Source organism: Takifugu flavidus, chromosome 16, assembly GCF_003711565.1.
Source record: "Takifugu flavidus isolate HTHZ2018 chromosome 16, ASM371156v2, whole genome shotgun sequence".
Classification (NCBI taxonomy): domain Eukaryota; kingdom Metazoa; phylum Chordata; class Actinopteri; order Tetraodontiformes; family Tetraodontidae; genus Takifugu; species Takifugu flavidus.
In genome coordinates, this window is record NC_079535.1 from 232,778 (window position 1) to 247,663 (window position 14,886).

The following is a 14,886-nucleotide window of genomic DNA, read 5'->3' on the forward strand; positions in this document are numbered from 1 at the left end:
GCTTTTGGAGATTCTGTGTTTTAAGGGGAGCTATCAACTCAACAAGATGCCCACGCTGCTCAGTGTCCCACGTGGGCAGGAGAGACAGGGCCAGGCTGGTCCTCTTGACCAGCAGGACCAGCAGCTGCTGGGGCTGAAGGTGATTCACCACCTGAAGAACGCCACAAATGAACCATCCGCCTTAAATATATGAAAACAAGAAGAATTCCTGCATACCAAGAAACCCCAGAGGTACGATGTAAATCCTTGTAGCTACATGGTAATGCACGGTTGAGAGAAAATACAATATTTCTTTACACTAATTTGTGCTCAAAGGTCGGTTGGTCTGGTTCAGTGGAGCAGAAATCGGTGCCTCGTGTTGGACCAATGCATCCGATTTGAATGCAGAGATCTCTGAAATTAAGGATCCATCCGTCAGGTAAACACTCTGACTCTGTCAGCCATTGTGGGCTGGAGGCGTCGTGTTTTCAGCTCTTCCTTTCAAGCCTTCCTGAGCTGGAAGAACCTTTCATCTGCGCTAATGCAAAGCTAATCACATGTGTGTCACTGCAGCAGCGACAGGCCAATCGGCCAAGCACTCTGGCTGGAAAAACACCCTTTATACAGCACATACACACACACACACACACATAGCTTTTGGGATGCATTCTAGCAGAGCCTGTGATGGACACGAGAGGAGACTGTCTGACACTGATGGCTGCATCCGAGCACTGAAGGCCTCATTATCATGAGTAAAAAACCAGACCAGCATGAGACCTGTCAGCCCCCATCCATCCATCCATCCATCATCCATCCATCCATCCATCCATCCATCCATCCATCCATCCATCCATCCATCCCTGCTCCACCTCTGAGGGGCCACAAACGACCTGGGTGCTCCACTGTAAAACATGGTTTCAGACACTGATTCAGACCGTGTGTGTGTATGTGTGAGTGGGGGCTCTGCTCTTTATTCATCCTGGTGGGAGGCTGCTGGGCTGAGCCTGAATAATAAATGAGCTTTTCGGAGGATTTGGCTAATCATCTCAGGCCAATGGCGCCCAGGGACAACAACGGGGGGGCTGGGTGGGGGGAGGGCATAGATAGGTGGGGGGCACTTGAACTGCAGACCCTGGACCTAATTAACGACAACCACAAATGAAAAGCAGCTGGCAATAATTACATAATTTAAGTGCCTTTAGGGGGCAGAAAAGCATAATTTTTGCAGCCATCGCCATAAATCTTGTGCTGTCCAAGTCTGTACGTTTAACATGAACTTTTGCTGAGCAGGTTAACACATTACTCATAAAAACACACTGCGCCTTTGTATTTTGCTTGGACCTGCGTAATAGCAAAGCGTGGCGGGCCGCCGTGGCCATGACGGCCTGCTGGAGCAGCAATTGGTGCATGAAGCTCTGACACCTCTGCTCGCCTCCATGTGTGAACGGCACCCCGCTGTCCCTGCCCCAACACCCTCAGCTGCCTGGTCCACCGGGAAGCAGCGGAAACATCCTGCAGCTCTTCCCTCCCGAGAAGAGAAGAAGGATAGAAGAAGAATCCTAGCAGCAGAAGAAGGCAAAAGAATAAAAGTTTTCCTTATTTTAGAAGATCCTTTCAAAGCAATGATTTTCTAAATCTGTAAAGATCTGAGACATGTTGAACCCTCAAAGAGCAACTACTGCACATTTTGATGGCGTGAATGAATTTTCTGGTTCAGCTGACAGACTGAATGATTCCGCTCTTCACATTTACCAATTAGCAATAAAAACCTCAAAGGCAACATTTGGTTTTACTTTGGATAATTCTGCTGAAACTCAAGTCGGAGCGACTTTTCCTGCAAAAGCGCCGCTGCCCCCACACACAAGCAATTAAGCAATTAGGCCCATTTGCTAAAGTAAGCTATAAACACCTCAGTGTTTGGGGACCGGCTCCGCTGGGGCCCAGCTCTGCCGTCCTTTGTCAGATGCTCTTGGGGATGATTAATAGTTTAATTTTCTCAAAATTATTTAGACTCACAAATAATTTTATACAAAAAGGGGCTATTACCACATCTTGTAATAGACATGTTACAATGATGAAAGCTTTAATTTGTTTTTAGTGCACTTACAAGGGTGAGAGAAGCCACCTCCCTCCCCATCATCAATCATCTGTCACTTAACAGAAGCGCGATGGGAGAAATGCAAATACGCCAGCATAAATGTATGTTGTGCGACAGCCCGTTGGCTCTCTGCTCACTGTTGCACCAGACAGTGTGTGTGTGTGTGTGTGGGGGGGGGGGGGGTAAAGTCTGAGGCTGCTGCTGCTGGGGTCATCAGGTGGACCACATGGACGTGGACCAAACCTGGGATCTTCAGTGTTTGTTCATGATTCCAGCAAACACAGATCTGCACCAATCTGTCACCGCCAAATCTGGTTAACACAACTGGCTTCAAGTCTGTTGTGTTAAACAGATTTGATGGATTTATAATCACTTTAGAATTTACAGTTTCTATTACAGTGAAAAAAAAACTCTGGGCTGTAATGTGACAATAATAGTGTAGTAAACATGAATAATACTGCTAATAATTATTATTAATATCATATTATTATTGTTATTATTATTACAACCACACACACACACACATATATATATATATGTGTGTGTGTGTGTGTGTGTGTGTGCTACCAGTGAATGCAACATTGTACGGTTACTCAACTTGTCTTTGGGACAGTTTCCTCTGATCCCATCTCACATCACAAACAAACTACTGCATCAAGACACAATGGCATGCTTTTCAAGACTTTTATTATCCTGGAAATGTTTTGCTGTGCGGACAGATGAGCGCTAGCGTGTTTTGCGTGTGCTGATGGTTGCCTCCACTCGCCCTGTGGTCCCTGATGTCAGCTGAAGGTCAGCACGGCTTCACTGTGCTTTCATCATCTGTGGGTACGTTCAGAAGGTGGCAGAAAGGCAACCGAGGTTCCTGCCTGAGAGGTAAACAGGTGTGTGTGTGCGTGTGTGTGTGTGTGTGTGTGTGTGTGTGTGTGTGAGCAGGAAGTTCTGTACTGTAACAGTCTAGCGGCGTCTTCTCCCTGTTGACACCGTCAACATGCTGCCACACAAATGCAGAGCTGATTGAAACCATCAGCTCTTCGGTGCATTTCAAGCATTTTGACAGACTTCAGGGTTAAGATGTTCTGAATTAGATTTGAATTACAACCACTAAATGCCCCTGTCAGAACTAATTAGGGCTGACACTGCCCATGTGCACTCAGCCGATTTACTCTCGTAGCAGCAAGTTGGAACAAAGAGATGCCGGAGAGGCATCATCTCAGGAAACGTCGCCGGCTGAAAAGGGCTTTGAATGCACATGGCATCTCCAGAAGCTGAGGCGTCCCTCTGAAGCTCTACAGCAGCTCTGCACTGGCGACAACGCATCAGAGAGGTCAACAATGCTGCTCAAAATCCACTGAAATGGGCCTCTGCAGATGTTTAAACTCACTCTTCCTGACACAGTAATTGCCTGTGTGTGTGTGTGTGTGGGGGGGGGGGGTATCCCTAAACAACAGTCAGCAGTTGCAAAGAAAAATGAAACGCTGATGAAATGAATTAAAATTCTTGTGTGAAAGAGTGAAAATAAACAGTGTGAGTGAAATGGCAGCAGCAGTTCACAGAGAGCAGCTCTGTGATTCCTCAGACCAAAGCCCCACACCTCCCCCCACCCCCGACAGCCCAGGTGTGTCAGCCCCCACATTTTCCATCCTTCATTACGGCACAACTGTCCTTTTTGTCTTACCTAAATCTGTTTTTGTACATTAAACTAAAGCTTAAATGTGATGCCAGTTCCTTTTGTTCCAAAGAAAGCAATTTTAGTGTACAGGGCGACTAGTGGCCAGGTGAGGAACTGCACGGCGTGAAACTTCCTGATGGCGGGCCCTTTTCCTTGGTCAGTTTGGAAAATAGATTGCTTGTGGAAAGAAGTCCAAAGGGATGCCGTGAGAGCGTTGCCACCGACAGAACGGTTGCTCCAGAAGCCTCCTGTTGGCCCCCAAGTGGATTTGGGGGTGAAGGAAGTTGTTTTCAAAATGTAAAGAGTGTTAAGTTAGGACTGTAAGGTGATTGGAGGTTGTGGAGTTGATGTCTATAGCCCCTCAGTGGTACCATGGTACCACCGACGGCGGCGGCGTCATCGTTATTCCTGCAAAAGTGCCTTTAGAAATGGGACTAAAACCCTTAACCAGGTCTGTGGCTGCCAACCCAAATGTCTCCATGTTTGTTTAAAAGCAGAATAAATGTCTTTTTGCCCCTTCCTGCACACATGTGTTATTCTGTTCCCTCATATGTGGCTCTTGGAGCCTGGTGCAGTCCGCTGGTGTTTACAGTGACTCTCAGGAGCGCTGATGTCATTTGACTTGAAACAACAGCTCCAGCGACACCTCGTTATTGGCCGATGGAGTCCTGTGGTTGACTCTGACCTCCAGCCCTCGGAGGTTCACGTTTGTGACATCAGCCTTTGCCGTTGCCCAACAAAAAGCAGCTGACTGTTGCAGCAGACTGTTGCTGACCTGTGCAGTTCGGTGCATGGAGCAAGTGTAAAGGAGCTCAGTGAGAAAGAGCCGGGCCTGCCTGCGGCCGTTCAGGTCTCGGAAAAACAGTGACGGAGCTGTTACTACCAGGGGCACCATGGCAGCACCGCTGCTCTGCCCATAAATGTGTCACCGCCTCCCAAAGCACTGGAGGGGAAAATCAGTCCCACTAGGGTATTTGTGCATGTAGTTGTGAGGCCACGTATCGGGGCACGGCTTATCTAATTGTCTTATTGTGGACTCATAGCAGGAGGCCTGACTCAGCCTCTCCGGGTAAGGCCCCCCTCCCCCAATCATACTTAGGGGGTCGTCTAATCATTAGGTTAACATTTTAGCTATGCTGTTATAGGCCAAGGCTGCCGGGGTCCAGAAACATGATCACCTGACAGGCCTCTGTCACCCCACTGGGTCATGGTTTCTTCTCCTCTCCTCTCCTCTCCTCTCCTCTCCTCTCCTCTCCTCCCTCTCCTCTCCTCTCCTCTCTCTCCTCTCCTCTCCTCTCCTCTCCTCTCCTCTCCTCTCCTCTTCTCATCAAGTAGACTAGTTATGCTGATTCTTGTGTAGTTTTTCTGCACCCCCCCCCCCCCCCCCCTTCCCCATTCTGTATTCATTTACAGGTATCACCACCTTCATAGCTGCGTGATGACCTCCGGCCCTACTGACCCACTCAGCCGGCGGCTTGCATAAATAGTGTATTTTTGTATGTGTTTCTGTGCTCTGTGCCTCTCCTCTCCATTCTATCTACCTGTCCTCCCCCCTCTCCTCTCTCTCTATCCAGCCGGCTATCAGAAGGAGGGTCCCCCTACATGAGCCTGGTAACTGCTCAAGGTTTCTTCCTGTTAAAGGGGAGTTTTTCCTTGTCATTGTTGCTTGTCTGGGGTTAGGCCCTGGGATTCTGGAAAGCGCCTTGAAACAATTTTGATTGTAAAAGACGCTATATAAATAAAGATTGATAAAAGATTGATTGTTAGCATAACTTGACAAGCCTCTGTGTGCCACCATACTCACGTTTCTCTGCGCGTTCAACCATCTTCATTTATAAACAGAATTGGCCGTGTGACCCCCTTAACGCAACACTAATCATTTCTGCTTCTGCTCGGCTGAATCACCACACGGACCAAGGAGTTTAGCAACAGGCTAAAGGATACTGATTAAACTCTAGCAAGTACGTGAGTTGATGAACTCAAAACACAAGGAGACCATCCAGAAGGACCACCATCCGCAAGATGATCCAGGCCAGCATTGCTTGACTGGTGGCGTGATCCTTCTATGACCATATTAGCTTTCCCCGATGAGTTGCTTCAGAAATGGCTCAACTAACAAGTTCACTGATTTCAGTCTAATACGCAATTAGCAGCTATATATGATATAATAAGCAACTATATATATTATGAGAAACTATATATCTTATAATAAGCACCTATATATATATGTTATAATCACCTATATGTGTTACGGATGGGGGTTGTACAGAACCCGAACGCAGGCCAGGACACAGTGGTAAAATTGTCTAAAGGTTTTATTTACGGGGGGGTGCAATACAAGGAACACGAAGGCAGCCCTCCAGGACTGTCGATCACCAGGGAACAGAAGCGGCCCTCCAGGGCCACAGGAAACTCGGGAACAGAAGCGGCCCTCCAGGGCACAGGGAACTCGGGAACAGGAGCGGCCCTCCAGGAAACAGGAGACTCGGGAACAGGAGCGGCCTTCCAGGAAACAGGAGCGGCCCTCCTGAACCGCAGAACACCAACACACGACGAGGGAAGCCAAAACTCACCAACCCGCGACAAGGGAACCCAAACAAACCAACACACGACGAGGGAACCCGAACAAACACCCTCACACGACGAAGGAAGAGGAACAGACACCCTGGCACTGGCAGGCAGCCACAACCTGCTTAAATAGGCGGCAAGATGTAAATTGCTTACAGGTACGCCTGCCTGCAGTGCCAGCTGCCACCAATTGAGCGCCACACCACCCCCTGCAGGACAAAGATAGACACAACCCAGAACCCCAACAATATAATAATAATATACAGTATAATAAGCAACAAAATATATTATAATGAACAACGAAATATGTTATAATGAGCAACGAAATATGTTATAATGAGCAACGAAATATGTTATAATGAGCAACAAAATATGTTATAATAAGCACCTATATGTGTTATAATAAGCAATTATATGTATTATAATAAGCAATGAAATATTGTATAATAAACAACTATATATGTTATAATAAGTAACTATATGTTATAATAAGCACCTATATGTTATAATAAGAAACAAACATCTTCAATGGATGAATGGATGGATAGGATGGATGGATCCATTGACGCTTATCCGGGGTCGGGTCGCGGGGGCTGCAGCCTAAGCAGTGAGGCCCAGACTTCCCTCTCCTCAGCGACTTCTTCCAGCTCATCCGGGAAAAATCCCCAGGTGTTCCCAGACCAGTCGAGAGACATAAGCTCTCCAACGTGTCCTGGGTCTTCCTGGGGGCCTCCTACCGGAGGGATATGCCCTGAACACCTCACCAGGAAGGTGTCCAGGGGGCATCCTTATGAGATGCCCAAGCCACCTCATCTGGTTCCTCTCAAAGAGGAGGATCTGCGGCTCTACTCCGAGCTCCTCTCGGATGGCAGAGCTTCTCACCCTATCTCTAAGGGAGAGCCCAGCCACCTTATGGAGGAAGCATAGCCTGGAAAGACTGTCTGTTAGTTTACAAAAAGGCCCTTCGCAAGGCTAGAACAGCTTATTTTTCTTCTTTAATTGAGGAAAATAAGAGCAACCCCAGGTTTCTTTTCAGCACTGTGGCCAAATTAACCAAGAGTCATAGTGTTTTAGATCCACGTATCCCTTCTTCCCTTAGTGGTGAAGACTTCATGAGCTTCTTCACTGATAAAGTTCTAGCTATCAGAGAGAAAGCCAACCAGGCCATCCCAAAAACTGGATCATCACCAGATGTGCTGACTGTGGGAACATACAGGGTCTCCAACGAGCCCTTAAACTCCTTCACCCCTATATATTTTTCTGAGGCGTCATCGCTAATTCAGAAATCCAAGACCACCACGTGTCTTTTAGATCCCATCCCAACACACCTGTTGAAGGATGTTTTACCATTGATAGGCAGTTCTATCCTGGACCAGATCAATGGTTCTTTAGTGACAGGTTATGTACCCCAGTCCTACAAGGTGACAGTGATTAAGCCGTTGCTTAAAAAACCATCACTGGATCCTGATGTCTTAGCAAATTATAGGCCAATATCCAACCTTCCTTTTATCTCTAAAGTTCTAGAGAAGGTGGTGGTGACTCAGTTACTGGAGCACCTGCAGAGGAACAGCCTGTTTGAGATGTTTCAGTCAGGCTTTAGAGCTCACCACAGCACAGAAACAGCACTTCTTAAAGTCATTAATGATCTTCTCATAGCTTCCGATCATGGACTGGTCTCTATGCTGGTTCTGCTGGACCTCAGTGCTGCTTTTGATACAGTTGATCACAGCATCCTGTTACAGAGACTGGAACATGTGATTGTGATTAAAGGGACAGCACTAGACTGGTTTAGATCATACTTATCTGATAGATACCAGTTTGCTCATGTCCATGGTGTTCCCTCCTCATACAGTAGGGTTAGCCATGGAGTTCCTCAAGGTTCTGTACTTGGACCAATCCTCTTCACCTTGTACATGCTTCCCTTAGGGAACATTATTCGGCAGCATGGGATAAATTTTCATTGTTATGCTGATGACACTCAGCTCTATTTCTGCTCCCCCCCCCCCCCTCCCTCTCTATTTATTTACAGGTATCGCCGCCTTCGGAGCTGCATAATGACCTCCAGCCCCGCTGAAGTGATTGTATATCGTATTTTTGTGTGTGTTTCTGTGCTCTGTGCCTCTCCTCTCCTCTCCTCTCCTCTCCTCTCCTCTACCTCCCCTTCACTCTACTTCTCCTCTCCTCTACCCCTCTCCTCTCCTCTCCATTCTATCCTCTACCTGTCCTCTCCCTTCTCCTCTCTCTTTACCCAGCCGGCCATCAGCAGGAGGGTCCCCCTACATGAGCCTGGTCCTGCTCAAGGTTTCTTCCTGTTAAAGGGGAGTTTTACCTTGCCACTGTTGCTTGTCTGGGGTCAGGCCCTGGGATTCTGGAAAGCACCTTGAAACAATTTTGATTGTATAAGACGCTATATAAATAAAGATTGATTTGATTTGATTTGATTTGATTTGAAGCTCATTTTGGCCACTTGTACCCGTGATCTCTCTTTCTCTCTCTGTCATTACCCAAAGCACATAGGTGAGAGAAGAACGAAGATCGACCGGTGCAGTGGACCAGTGCAGTGCCGCATCAATCCGCCTGTCGATCTCCTGCTCCATTCTTTACTCACTCGTGAACAAGCCCCTGAGGTACTTGAACTCCTCCACTTGGGGCAGGATCTCCTCCTTGACCTGAAGAAGGCACTCCACCTTTTTCCGCCTCGGATTTGGAGGTGCTAATTCTCATCCCAGCCGCTTCACACTCGGCGGCGAACCGATCCAGCGATCGTTGGAGGTCACGGGCCGATGACACCAACAGGAGCACATCATCTGCAAAGAGCAGAGATCCGGTCCTGAGGTCACCAAACCGGACTCTCTCAACACCACGACTGTGCCTAGAAATTCTGTCCATAAAAGTTATGAACAGAATTGATGACAAAGGGCAGCCCTGGCGGAGACCAACCCTCACTGGAAACTAGTTCAACTTACTGCCAGCAATGCAGACCAAACTCTGACACCAATCGTACGGGGAGCGGACAGCCCGTATCAGGGGGCCCGGCACCCCATACTCTCGGAGGACCCCCCACAGGACCCCCCGAGAGACACAGTCGAATGCCTTCTCCAAGTTCACAAAACACATGTGGACTGGTTGGGCAAACTCCCACGCACCCTCGAAGACCCTGCTGAGGGTGTAGAGCTGGTCCACCGTTCCACACCCAGGACAAAAACCACATTGATCCTCCTGAATCCGAGGTTCGACTATCCGGCGGACCCTCCTCTCCAGTACCCCTGAATAGACCTTACCAGGGAGGCTGAGGAGTGTGATCCCCCTATAATTGGAACTCTTGCTGCAGCATTTTGGATCAGCTGGAGGCTTCTTAAGGAATTGTTTGGACACCCTGATAATAAAGAATTAAAATAGTCCAGCCTGGAAGTAACAAATGCATGGACTAACTTTTCAGCATCATGCCGCGACAGTAGTTTCCTGATCTTTGTGATGTTCTTCAAGTGAAAAAAGGCACTTCTCGAGACTGTTTTAATGTGTGAGTTGAAGGAGAGGTTTTGGTCAAAAGTTACTCCTAGATTCCTCACAGAAAGACTGGATGTTAATGAGATACCATCTAGAGTGATCATGTGATCTAATCTATTCCTGAGAGGTTCAGGACCAAACACCATGACCACAGTTTTTCCTGAGTTAAGAAGGAGGAAATTTGAAGACATCCAGGACTTTATGTCTTTAAGACAGGTCTGAAGCTTCACTAACTTCTCTGTCTCCTCTGGTTTCATGGATAAATAAAGCTGAGTGTCATCAGCATAACAATGAAAATTTATCCCATGCTGCCGAATAATGTTCCCTAAGGGAAGCATGTACAAGGTGAAGAGGATTGGTCCAAGTACAGAACCTTGAGGAACTCCATGGCTAACCACCATGGACATGAGCAAACTGGCATCAATCAGATAGATACGATCTAAACCAGTCTAGTGCTGTCCCTTTAATCCCAATCACATGTTCCAGTCTCTGTAACAGGATGCTGTGATCAACTGTATCAAAAACAGCACCGAGGTCCAGCAGAACCAGCATAGAGACCAGTCCATGATCTGAAGCTATAAGAAGATCATTAGTAAGTTTAAGAAGTGCTGTTTCTGTGCTGTGATGAGCTCTAAAGCCTGACTGAAACATCTCAAACAGGCTGTTTCTCTGCAGGTGCTCCAGTAACTGAGTCACCACCACCTTCTCAAGAATTTTAGAGATAAAAGGAAGCTTGGATATTGGCCTATAATTTGCTAAGACATCAGGATCCAGTGATGGTTTTTTAAGCAACGGCTTAATCACTGCCACCTTGTAGGACCGAGGTACATAACCTGTCACTAAAGAACAATTGATCTGGTCCAGGATAGAGCAGCCTATCAATGGTAAAACATCCTTCAACAGGTGTGTTGGGATGGGATCTAAAAGACACGTGGTGGACTTGGATTTCTGAATTAGCGATGACGCCTCAGTAAAATATATAGGGGTGAAGGAGTTTAAGGGCTTATTGGAGAACCTGTATGTTCCCACAGTCAGCACATCTGGTGATGGTCCAGTTGTTGGGATGGCCTGGTTAGCTTTTTCTCTGATAGCTAGAACTTTATCAGTGAAGAAGCTCATGAAGTCTTCACCACGAAGGGAAGAAGGGATACGAAGGGACTACCACCCCAGTCTGCCAATCCAGCGGCACTGCCCCCGATGTCCACACGATGTTGCAGAGTTTCAACCATGACAGCCCTACAACATCCAGAGCCCTTAGGAACTCCGGGCGGATCTCATCCACCCCCGGGGTAAGAAACTATATATGTTATAATGAACACCTATATATGTTATAATGAGAAAATATATATGTCATATCCAAGGTAGTTTTCTCTGTCAACTGGACTGGGTTTCTTCTCTTGAAGACGTTTCGCCTTCTATCCAGAAGGCTTCTTCAGTTCTGAAATCGCTGGGGAGAGAGCTTGAAAATATGGTGGGGTGGTGGCCTGAGGCACTTCCTACCACCCACATACAATGCAGTCCTCCACACTCAGAGCAAAACAAACATTCACACCATTCCAGGAGACCCAGTGACTCATCACCATGTGATCCAGCAGACAAAGGGGAGACACCTCAACAGAAACTAGGTGAACGACCCGACCAACGACCCTGCCAACGACTCTCAGGTGACCACCCAGATCATTAGCATGCAAATGGTCCACAGGGGCTATATATTTTCAAGCTCTCTCCCCAGCGATTTCAGAACTGAAGAAGCCTTCTGGATAGAAGGCGAAACGTCTTCAAGAGAAGAAACCCAGTCCAGTTGACAGAGAAAACTACCTTGGATACAATGACCTGGATGACTGAGAATTTACACAGATATATATGTCATAATAAGAAACTATGTGTTAGAATAAGCAACTATATATGTTATAAGAAACTATATATGTTATAATAAGCAGTTATATATGTTCAAGATTCAAGATTTACTTTATTCATCCCTGTCGAGAAACTGAATTGTAGTCGCAGCCTAACATGGATTAATATAACTGTATAAGTGTAGGTCTTGTATTTACAAAGTATAGAAATAGAATAAATAAAATACAAATAAGATTAGAACGTTATAAGCATATATACAGCTTATATTATAAGCATATATATATATTATAAGCATATATACATAAATATAGAATAAAATAGAAATAAAATTACAACATAAACATTAAACAATTATTGTTATTGAGTGGGTTTGGATGAATTATAGAGTCTGGTGGCGGACGGCAGGAATGACTTCCTGTACCGTTCCTGAGAGCAGCGAGGCTGCAGGAGTCTGTTGCTGAAGCTGCTTCTCAGTTTGTCCACTGTGTTGTGGAGGGGGTGGGAGGGATTGTCCAGGATTGTCCCCACTTTTGACACCATCCTGTCCCTCACCACCTCATCCAAGTTTGCAATTCTACAGCCAACAACAGACCCTGTGTTCTGTCCCTCAGTTTTGTGTTGTTTGTTCCTTTTCCGGAATGACTTCCTGTACCGTTCCTGAGAGCAGCGAGGCTGCAGGAGTCTGTTGCTGAAGCTGCTTCTCAGTTTGTCCACTGTGTTGTGGAGGGGGTGGGAGGGATTGTCCAGGATTGTCCCCACTTTTGACACCATCCTGTCCCTCACCACCTCATCCAAGTTTGCAATTCTACAGCCAACAACAGACCCTGTGTTCTGTCCCTCAGTTTTGTGTTGTTTGTTCCTTTTCCGGAGGTTTGTTTGTTAGATGTAAGTTGTCAATTTACAGTCGATCCTGTCACGCTGCCATTTAGTGGAGTAGGGTGGAGACAGGAAGTACGTCGAGCGCCAGATAAAGGTGCTGCGGAACACGGAAAACGGGTTGCTCTTGGATCCAATCCAGTTACTTCTTTTACTTTTGCACTTCTCAAAGGCATAATCTGTAAGTAATATCTTTTACGATTGTAGCCGCTACTCAAAATGTACGTTTTTACATTGAAACCGAAAGTTAAGTATTGTGATCTTTTTCTTGCAGTTTTACAAAAATAAAGTGGATCGGTAAAAACCACAGAACGCTTCACGAGTGGTTACTGAAGCCATATGTTTAGCTCGCTGCCGATGCTAAAGCGCTTAGCCGAGGGCAGAAGAGTAAAAAGATTGTCTACACGTCGAGTGCATCGTCGAAGTGCGGAGACTCTTCACGCGAGTGAAAGCGGACATGTCTAAACACGGAGACACTCCACCGCTCTCCCAGCTAGAAGTCAGCTCAAAGTGCAGCTCGGCTTCAACACGCCGACCATCAGTCAGCATGGCGGCAGCAAAAGCCCGAGCCAACGCCGAAGCCGCCAGCACCAGAGCGGAGTACGGCAAGCGGCAAATAGACATGGAAGTCGAAAGGGCTCGCATCGAGATGGAAAAAACTCGGCTAGCAGCCATGATCAACGCCCTGATGCAAGAGGGAGAGGCTAAAGCAGCGCTCGCAGCAGCAAGGGTCTTCGAGGCTGCAGTTTTGGACCAAACAGAGTCGGACGAGTCACCTGAGGTTCCTGCTACAATCGCCACGGCTGCCAGCCGCACTCAAGAATATGTAAACACTCACTTTCATAACGAGACCAACATGGAAGATGAGACAAAGCCTGATAAAGAGCAAAAGTGGGACATAAACGATACCATCAAGGTCGACCCAAGCGGGCCAACAGCTATGTCAAATGCATGTGAGTACACCCCCAGCTGTCAACCTATCAGACACCCCAAGCCATCGCCATTTCATTTTCCCAGCTACAACGGAGCATGTAATGTCTCATCTCCGTCTTTGCGACAACAAACTGATGTATCAGACCTCGCTGTGCTCCTCTCACGTCGTGACCTCCTGACAGCAGGACTCACAGTGTTTGACAACAGGCCAGAGACTTATGTAGCGTGGAAATCCATGTTTCACAACGCCACTGCAGATTTGAACCTAAAATGCTGCGAGGAGCTCGATCTACTTACCAAATGGCTGAGCGGTGAGTCCCTCCAACACGCTCTGAGGATTAGAGCCGTCCATGTTAGCAACCCCGCAGCAGGTCTGGAACGTCTGTGGCAAAGGCTCGACAGAAATTATGGCTCACCAGAAGCCATCGAGGCTTCACTGTTTGGTCGTTTGGAAAGTTTTCCCAGAGTTGGCCATAAAGACAGTCACCTCCTGCAAGAGCTTGCAGACCTCCTCCGAGAGCTCGAGGCGGCGAAAGATGAAGGGTATCTACCAGGCCTCAGCTTTCTCGACACTTCAAGAGGAATAAACCCGATTGTGGAAAAGCTCCCTGGTGGCCTGCAAGAAGCATGGGTCAAAGAAGGATCAAGATATAAAAGAGATCACAAAGCTCACTACCCACCTTTCTCCTATTTCGTCCAGTTTGTCAACAACTACGCTGAAATGAGAACAGACCCCAGTTTCATCCTGCAAAACTGCGGCTCTACACACATGAGAGCAGAAAGGACACTAGTGAGACAAACGCGGTTCAAAGTTCCCGTCACAACGAATAAAACACAAGTTGGTCCAGCTAACAATGAACCAAATCAGATACCCCAAGCCCCACAGTGACCACATCCAGCTGCACCGAGGTATGTGGACAAGGACTACAGGGAAAGTCATGTTCCAAAATTTGCCTGGTGAACGTATATCCCTGCTCAGCCCCAAATGAGAGAAGGAAAATGTATGCAATCTTAGATGATCAAAGTAACGTATCATTAGCTCGGTCCTCCTTTTTTGACATGTTCAACCTGCATGGCGAGGTCCTCCCATACACAATGAAAACGTGCTCAGGAACCGTGCACACTCGAGGGCGCAGGGCTCATGGCTTTGCCATAGAAGGCATAAACAGAAACGTGTCAATAGAACTACCCGTACTCACTGAATGCAACCAGATCCCAAACAACAGAGGTGAGATACCCACCCTTGAAGCGGCAGCCGCACATCCTCACCTCTCTCACATAGCTGAAGCTGACATTCTTCTCCTGCTGGGCAGAGACGTGATTCAGGCTCACAAGGTCCGCCGACAGATCAATGGCTCAAACAAGGCTCCTTACGCCCAACAGCTTGATCTCGGGT

General features: G+C 47.2%; 1 protein-coding gene across 1 annotated transcript; it reads left to right on the top strand.

Moving 5' to 3' along the window:
• The first annotated feature begins 12,507 nt into the window (after window positions 1–12,507).
• Window positions 12,508–14,379, top strand: LOC130513013 (uncharacterized). Its single transcript, XM_057011554.1, has 2 exons — window positions 12,508–12,738; window positions 12,832–14,379. The coding sequence occupies exon 2, from the start codon at window positions 13,015–13,017 to the stop codon at window positions 14,377–14,379; it is 1,365 nt and encodes a 454-aa protein (XP_056867534.1). The 5' UTR covers window positions 12,508–12,738; window positions 12,832–13,014.
• Window positions 14,380–14,886: the final 507 nt, after the last annotated feature.